The following is a 9,197-nucleotide window of genomic DNA, read 5'->3' as shown; positions in this document are numbered from 1 at the left end:
CCTTCACAGAAGATATCATCTGCTTCATCAGAGACAGCCAGATCCTCCTCTTCCACATGCATCTTGGGCATGAGCTTGCCAAACAACTACTGAATTGAATGATAAAGCTGCTTTTAGTACCACAGCAGGGCTGTTTCCGTTCACCGGTGACAGCGGCTTCCGCATCTGCACAACTCGAAACAGCCTCATTTACATGAACATGATAGCCTGTCTTGTTTCTCTCCCTGCCCCACCTTGGGTGTTGCTTTTGGAGATCTGAAGCAGGGTATTTCTTAATGGGTGCAGGAAGTTGAAAAAAGAGAGGCAAAGTGTAAGAAAAAACACGGTGAATTCACTTCACCACATCAATCTACTCTTAAAAGAGTTGACTTACGTGCATTGTTTAAAGGAAGGAAGTGTGGCTAGGTTAATTCTGTAAAGTTCTATAATGTTAAGAAGCTTGCACATACAAAGAGAAAATGACCAAGTGTATTCAGCGGCGGAGCAAGCCGATCCGGCACCTGGGGTGGTGTGCGTGCCCTGTGCCCAGGGGCGGGGCCAGCCACCTGTGGGGTGGGGCAAGCTGGAGCAGGATGCTTTGTGGGGCATCCAAGGAGTCTGCCTACCTCCTCCCACTCAGCTACCCTAAGCTGGGGGGGGAGGCAATGGGCGGACTGTTTGTGGCAGCGCGGAGCCTGCGGGCGCCCAAGCCACCACATCACTCCCAGGCATGGCTCGGGTGCACTGCAGGCCCCGCGGTGAGTAGTGCCTGGCATTTTGTCACCCCCCTCAGTGGCGACACCTGGGGCAGCTGCCCCCACCACACCCCCTTCATCCAGCCCCTGAGTGTATTACCTTATGTAAGGCCATTTCCATGCTATGGATTTCCCACATGGAAGGCATCCCATTGTATGAAATGGCATGCATTGTGTACCTGCCCTTTTTGTGGCGTGTAATTATGCTGGGAAACTACATGGACTTTTCATGGACTTGCCATGAAAAAAACTAAGCATGCCATTGTCAAGTGACAAGCTACATTTGACTTGCAACTTATTTACTACATTGTTACAGAGCCCAGTTCTCATCAAAGAAAATAAACACGCAAGCTCTAGCGAACAGAATATATTTATCATAATTGTCTGTTCTATTAGGCAGGATTTTTTTTGGTAAGAACTGCCTTGCAGAGTAAATCCAAATTCTAGCTTCTCCAACTAGATGCCTCTTTCCCCCCCAGAATAACCCGGAGCAAAATGTAAGCTACACCTCTGAGAGCCACAGTTACTTTCCATTTAGCTATCACAATCTGTTGCAATTTATTGCCTAGAGGCTGGATAGCAAAGTTGGCTGCAGCGCGGTGCTGACAATGTCAAGGTTGCAGGTTTGTTCCCTGTATGGGACAGCTGCATGGCCTAGACAATCTGCAGGGTCCCTTCCAACTCTACAGTTTTATATTGTATTATGATTTTTGTAAATTGCCCTGGAAGCGCTGCTGAACTGCAACCCTACTTCTGTTTCACCTACCAATTGTAAACCATGTAAACCAAAGTCCATCTAGACTTTACACTAAAGCACAGTTTAGCTTCCATAACCCTGGTTTAGTGTGTAATCTGAATTGGGTCAGCGAGTCATAGCTGTGGCAAAATTTGAATCAAGGTTTTCCAATACACTGTCCACTGGCCTTAACTTATGCCCTTGCATTTCTGTTTAATGCTACAGAAACTGTACTTTAAAATTGCCATGGTGACACAGAAGAGCAATGAAAGCATATTCCTTCTTTGTTCAGCACTGTGCAATGCACAGACAGTGCACATCATTTACAAATGTAGTATAAGAGATATATTGCGCTTAGCCATATAACACTGTTTCTGAAACATTAAAGAATGGCTAAACAGTGTTCTTGTTGGCTCTTTCCTTCTTATGCCACTCAGTTTTTCCCTTGGATTTAAATTTGTTTCCTTGCACACTGCTTTCAAAGCACTACATCCGGATGCCTTGACAGTCCTTGTTTCTTTTATTTTCAGGAATTAAAAAGCATCAAGAGGCTGTTTTCTTTCGAGAAAACAACTGTCACCTAAATGAGCACACAAACTAGCCTGGTGATGAATAATAATGACTCAACCTTCACTTCAAAGGCCCCTAAGAGAAGTTTCTCTGATTGCCACCCTTTCACCACTTAAATGGCATCCTACGAAGTATATTCCAAAAATATACGGGGAGGATGCGGGATGTCTTTATTTGAGATGAAACATGGTTTCCCATTTGAAAATTATAAATAGATTGGTTAATGCTGGCCCCTTTTTTATCCTTGGTCTGTTCATTTCATTAGCGACTATAATTTGAATCCTAGCAACTTTCTCTTTTGTCTGCAGCAACAAGTACTATGAGGTTGTAAAGTCAAAGTAAGGGGGGATCCCAGTTACAAGGCTCTTAGTGCTCTCTGACAGTGGCTTTTCCTCTTTTTTCTTGCATCAGGAATGGCAGCAGAACATTTTCACTTAGGTGTGTTTATGCATTCTGTTATAGCCCACCCATGCAACAGGCAGGGGTCTCTTCTCCTTTCTCCCAACCTCTTGCAAGTGCTTAGCCATTGCTACAAGGTGAGCCAGCAAAGGGGCTTACGCTCAGTGACTTTTCCTCTGGTTGCATGTTGTCCGCTCTGCCCTAGGAAAGTTCAGTCCCCTCCTCTTGCAGCCTGATTAATTGAACACACACACAATGGGAAACGATATGTCTCTAATTACAGGGGGAGGGGCAATTATATTAGTAGAAGTAAAAAAGAGGAAGTAATTAATCAGGCAGAAACCAGGGGGAGGAACCTTTTAAAAAGAAGAGAAAACAGTGAAAAGAAACTCCCAAAACCTGTGGAGTATTTGCTAATGTGTCATACTTTAAAAAAAAGAAAAGAAAGAGAAGTTGAGTTTTCTGTAGCAGAGGAAAAATATAGAACCATCACTGGGAAAACAGAGCCTGATTATACAAAGATGGTGGTTTCTTAGGTGAAAAGTACTTGGAGAAAGTGAGGGGAAGATGCCCCCTTGGCTCCTGTATCCTGTGCAAGGCAACCAGTCGTGCTGCCCTAAATCTACCTCTGACAGTACCCTAAACAAAGAGAAGTCATCACAAGGCTCTTAAGAACTAGGTTGCACATTAGATTTACTAACAGTCATAAGAACAACCCTGTTCTTCATGGATGCTCTTCAACCTATAAGCTGAGAAAGATGGAGGAGAATCACAATCACATGTGCAGAGAAAGAGGAGCTGCTGGCATGTATGCGCACCCCAGAACCTGTTCTTTAGCTCATCTTATTTATTTTTAATTGCTATTTTGCCCCCTAAAAGTTGGAAAGGGAAGGTCAAGAAAATTGGCCTCTAAAGGGAAAAACAGGGGGAGGTGAGGAATGGATGGAGAAAGATCAGTGGGTCTTCCTTCCTTGTGTATGTGGACATGGTCCCTTCTGGCTTTCTCTGCCTCTAGGGAAAATAGCTTCCAGAACAGGCGGAATGACATCATCACTTCATTCCTAACAGTAAGAAAATTCCCAAGACTCACGTCAATTTGCTTGGGTAGCTGGAACAAAATTTTCTATCTCAATGCACTCTGCATGTACACGTATGGTATACATTTAGAGAAATCTAAGGACAAATGCAATTATATTCCCAATGGCACATGACATAAATAAGCACGGTGCCTCCGGGGGGGAAAACTGATTGGTCATTAAAAAATATGCTTAGATGCTTCAAAATATGCTTCCATTTAAATGTTTTAAGACAACATCACTCCATTTTATACATATTCTGAATATTTTGCCCCAGTGTCTCCAGGACCTATACTTTGTTACTATGTATTATTTCTTTAGAAAATGTATACTTGCTATGTATTATTTATTTAAAAAATGTATACTCAGCTTTTCCATTTGCAAGGTTATATAAGGGGGTGAGAGAGAATGATTTAAAAGCAATAATAAAATATGACAGTTGCTGTATCTAAAGTTTATTCTCAGATCACAAAAAACAGATGCAGCTCAGGTAAACTCCCAGCCTGTAAAAAAAGGGACAAACAATGCAATCCTATACTGTACACACATACTCAGAAGTAACTCCCCTTATTTTCAGTGTAGCTTACTCCTGGGTAAGAGGGTATACAATAGAAGTCTAAATATTTATAAAAACAATTTTTAAAAGTTTCAAAAGCACACTTCTGAGAAGACCACATTCTTACCCAGATGGTAAGAAACTTTATAGATGTGAGACCACAACTGAAAATTCTCTATCAGCCTTACAGACAATTCAACTTCTGTTGAAGAGACTTGTGACTGGGCCTCAATGGTTGGAGAGGTTCATATTGGGGCAACACATACACTGGAGCTGTAAACGACTTCAAAAGTAAGAACCAGCAACATGACAGTCTAGAAACCAATATAATCCTTACAGTATTGCAGTTATTCCCAGCAGCGAATATCTGCCTCATGAGTTCTGCATCAACTGAAGCTTCTGAACTGGCTCCAAGGGCAGACACACATAAAGTTCAACGCAGTATTTCAGGGTCTCACATTTTCAGGAAGGTGGAAAGCTGGGGCAAAAAGCTGACAGATCATGTCCCCAACCACTTCTTCCACCTAAAAATCTAGATGTTGACTTGGCTCAAGGAGATGAATCTCGCCCAGAACAGGTAATTCCATTAATTGTCTAGTTTTAAGGCTACCCACCATGAACTACTCCATTTTGTCTGGATTAAGTTTCAAAGCTGCTAATTCCAGCCCTCATGTGTCATTCAAGGATGACACCACCACATCTGGTACAAAAGAAAAGTAGAAATAGAGATCCCACTCAAAAACTGCAAGTGGCCTCTCATGGTGGCTTATATAGATCTGATGTCCCACAAAAAAGTTAATACAAGATCTTTACTACAAGTACCAATACATTCTGGAATCTTCAGGAAAGGTAGGAACCATAGAGCCACAGCAAAACACTGCCAACCAAGGATGTCATATGAGTAAGTATCAAAAGCTGATAAGAAGTCCCAGATAGTCAACAGAATCACTCTTCCTATCTATCTCCTAGTGAAAATAAACAAGGACAACAGCTCAGTGGCAGAGCAGATTTGCTGCATGCAGAAGTTTCCAGGTCCAGCCCTCAGCATCTACAAGTAAGGTTGGTGTCCTAACCCTCACTGCTGGACAAAAAACTAAAACTCCCAGCTTTGTTTCTGCCAAAGGCTTTAATGCATAAATCAGACTGGTACACGGGCAAGATATAAGACAAGGTGCAGGAAATACTCAAGAGGTTTAGACTCATGGCTGAGCACATGTTAAGACAATGATGCAACAAGTGATGTTCCCCTGCACCTTCCTTTTGAAAAGCAGAGTTAGCACAACACTTAGTGCAAGCAGCTGGAGAAGTGAATGGGCACTCATTTGAGAGGGTTGGGTCTGCAAGGTTTGTCCACACCCATGTCTCCATGTCCTTGGAAATGGAGGAGGTATCAGTACAGGCTCAACACCTGATTTCCACTCATAGTCACCTCCTCAGAAGAAGGCTTCTCACTGACAAGAGGAGAGGTGGTCCTTGCAGTCCTTGCCCCATTCCCACATTTGTACTTGACTTCCAGGTAGTTCTTAGGCAAAATGTTATTTCCCTATACTTGCCAATCCTTGCTACACCCAATGTCAGCTTTGTACAGAAACTTCTGAACAATTTCAACAGCAAAGTTTCCTTCCTTTTTCTCAAACCGCAAGATAAAGAGGGCACATGGGAACGGAACCCGCGGGGAGGAAAAGCTGACCACAAGCAATGCCCACCCAGCTCAACTTCCACTCTGATAATATGGCCACGGTGCATCACATAAGCAGGAAACAGCTAACATCCAAGGTCACAGCAGAGTTACTAAAGCAGGATTGCTCCACTCTCAAGGGTATGAGCAGCAAAACCGCTTCTTAAATATATACTGCAAAATACTATTTTGAAATATTGTGAAGTAAAGGGAAATTCAGAAATGGCATGGTCATCCCCACAAACAGGGAAGTGTTCATATTGTGTTTTTTTTCACACCTAGCCCTTCTTTACCTCAAAGAGGTGAGATGTTTTACCTTTAACTAAGTACAATGATGCAGGAATGTGTTGGTTTGGTGCCCACAAAAGAGAAACTGGTACTGATTTATTGAAGGGAAATAAAGTTCATAGATTTCTGGACAATGAGCCCATTTCCCTTCACATTCTTTGATTTCCTTATTTGCAGTCTCCTCAACCTTGGCACTTTCAGCTCCACACTCCAACCAACTGAGTTACTGACATTTCTACAGCTTTAAGGGTGGTAATTCAAAAAACAACAACAAGAACACAGCGTCAACTTGGAATTACACCTTTTTAAGTCCATCAGGTCTTTTCTACTGTTTCAATCTTAGCATTAGCCACAAAGCATTAGAAATGAATACTATAGCCTGTTCAAAGAATGGCTGGTCATGCAATCTTCCTTTGAACTTGACCATAAAAACTCTCAAAATGGCTCTCAAGCTGCGGTTGGGGATAGGTGCAAGCTTTGCAAAGAAGGCAGGGGTCACAATTGCGGAGACTCTGACAGAGATCATTTGCTACAGAAGGGAAGCACCCACTGTTCCTCATATCTCTCCCCAAGTACTTACATAGTGGGCGCAAGTCCAGATAGACACTACAGGGCTTATCACTATTTATCTCCTGAATGCTTTTCCATTCAAACAAGTTGCCACTGCCTGGTTTCTGCCTCTGGCACTACTGCTACTATACTCCCTCAAGGCACAATGGAAGGAAGAAAAACTCTTGGGGACAGGGTTGTAGCCACCTGTGTTGGACACTGTTAGGAGTCATGGACAGCATCTCAAAATGGAACCCATGGGAAGAGCCATAGCTCAGTGACAGAGCATCTGCTTTGAACACAGAGTGTCTCAGGTTCATTGCTGGACATCTCCAGGTAGAGTTGGGAGAGTTCCCTGCCTGAAACCCTGGAGAGCCACTGCCAGTCCATGTAGACAGTATTGAGCTAGATGGACCTATGGTCTGATTCCATATAGGGCAGCTTCCTATGTTCCCAGCTCTATAAAGTCATTAACATTCTGTCTGTGGTGGCCATGTTTCAATGACATGATACTACTCTCTCATCCATTAGGACAGCTGCAAAAGAACCTGGCTTTGCATGACTGATATAATGCAGGGGTAGTAATAGTAACAACAGCAACAATCCCAAACATACCAACAATTGCTTTCTCCTCCTCTAAACAATATTTACTTAAGTGCTATTATTTCATACTCTTGAAAATTCTCAACCCAGTTCCCTCCAAGGCCTATTAGCAAAGGGATTATTCTCATATTACATGCCTATCAACAACATGTACAGTAAGAAAAATGTGAGCCAGAGATCTTACAGCCTGTTACTTCACAAATAATTAACAAGTTGTTATAGCTGCAGCGCCACAGGATTTCTAAATTGACATGTAACCAGAGCCTGGCTACATTGCAAGGATTTCACAGTGACAGCTAAACTGATTGAGAACATTTTTTCTTAATCATCCTCTCCCCCCTCCCCCCACTAAGAATCATGAATCCAACAGTTTGGGTAGCTGTCCAACATCAGCTGTCCGGTATAAGCTGTCAGTCTCATAATTAGGGATGGAGGAGATATACACACATACCAAACAAAATTTGGATGACCAGTCTTGGAGGCAGCTTACAAGGGATTTCACTGGATTTTGAAAATATTTGAAATAAATTAAATCCACCATCAAATTGTTTTACAGTAGTTAATAACCCTAACTTAAAAAGGAAGCCTGCAGTGGCAGAAGTAGACACAGTGTAAGAAATATGAGACAGATACAGTGTGAAAACAGTTGAAAATTGTGTACCCAACACATGAAATACATAGCATTTTTAAACCATGGAAATGCAGATGTGATTGCAAAGAAGAAATGAAGAAACAAAAAAGCTGAAGCAGACTTTATGAACAGGAAGTTACACTTTTCCATTTCAAAACAGCTGTCATGATGAGAGCAGAAATGAATTCAATGAAATGTTTCACAACAGCATCTCACAACAGGAAAGAGATATTGGGGTTGAGGCAGATACAGTCAATGAAAATGTCGGCTTGGACCAGCCAGTGAAAAAGGCAAACTCCAAAATGGGGATTAGGTAAGAGTCAAAATGGAACGTTCAAATGGAACGCTGCAATGCCCTCATCTATGGCGCAACCACATTTGAGTTTTTGCATACCATTCTAGTTGCCCCATCTCAAAAAAGATATTGTAGAGGCATATGGTACAGAAAAGGGCAAGAAAAATGAGCAGGAAGTTGGGGCACCTTCCCTATTAGAAGAGATTGCAGTTTATATCCCCAAAGAGGAACATAATAGTGGTTCATAAAAGTGGGCATCATGTGTGGAAATGGCAGACAAAATAAAATACACATAATCAACTTAGGGAAATGAGTTTATAATCCTAGACACACTTACCTGGAGAACGTCCCGATGGACAATGGAACTTACTACTGAACAGACAAGCATAGGATTGTGCTGTTTCTGCTGCAAGTTGTGGCAATGACCACTAGCTTAGATGGTTTTAAAGGGGATTAGACACATTCATAAAGAGCAAGTCTATCAACAGCTATTAGCCATGAGCATTTTCTTGGAGGCAGCTGGCTGGTCACAGGTGTGGGGAAACAAAATGCTAGACTTGTTGGATCTCTGGGACTCTTATGTTCTTATGCTCATAATTAAATTTTGGAATAATATTGGTTCACGGCATATGCGTGAATTCAAACACACATTTTATCCCTTAATAGTTGCAACAATAAGTGATAACTTCCAGATGTAAAACAGCTGCCTCAGACCAGAATACCCCAAACAAGTTTTCATATTATTTAAAGGAAAGAGTTTTGAATTAATGCAGTTTATATGTTCATATGTGAGCCATTGAGAAGGCAATCCTATACCCAGTTATCCAAGAGTTAAGTCTCATTGTGTTCACTACGACTTACTTCTGAGCAGAAGGATTGAACTTCATGTTAATTAATATCAGGTAGAACAAGTGAGGAACCTGTGGACCATCATTGTCAGTGGTCAGGGACAACAAGAATTGCAGTCCAGTAACATCTGGAGGGTCTGTTTCACCTACCAATTGTGAACCATGGTCTGTCCATCTAGACTTTACACTAAAGCACAGTTTAGCTTCTATAACCATGGTTTAATGTGTAATCTG

General features: G+C 42.0%; 1 protein-coding gene across 4 annotated transcripts in view; it reads right to left on the bottom strand.

Annotated features, from left to right (window-relative positions):
• The window catches only part of RIPOR2 (RHO family interacting cell polarization regulator 2), a 105,901-nt gene that overhangs the window by 78,620 nt on the left and 18,084 nt on the right, over positions 1-9,197 (bottom strand). Inside the window, exon 1 of one of the 4 annotated variants that reach the window (XR_014513265.1) lies at positions 2-528. The exons of 2 other annotated variants lie outside the window; for them this stretch is intronic. Coding sequence is in view for 1 of the 2 variants with exons in the window: in XM_083449155.1 (XP_083305281.1) it covers positions 2-71 (70 nt within the window). In the remaining variant the exon portion in view is untranslated. Of the gene's footprint in view, position 1; positions 529-9,197 lie in introns of those variants that run through there. One more of the 4 variants, XM_083449155.1, reaches the window with a different exon arrangement.

The sequence above is a fragment of the Podarcis tiliguerta genome (assembly GCF_965153285.1).
Source record: "Podarcis tiliguerta genome assembly, chromosome: 7".
Taxonomy (NCBI): Eukaryota; Metazoa; Chordata; class Lepidosauria; order Squamata; family Lacertidae; genus Podarcis; species Podarcis tiliguerta.
The sequence above is the reverse complement of the archived record's forward strand: the minus strand, read 5'-3'. Positions and strand labels throughout refer to the sequence as shown.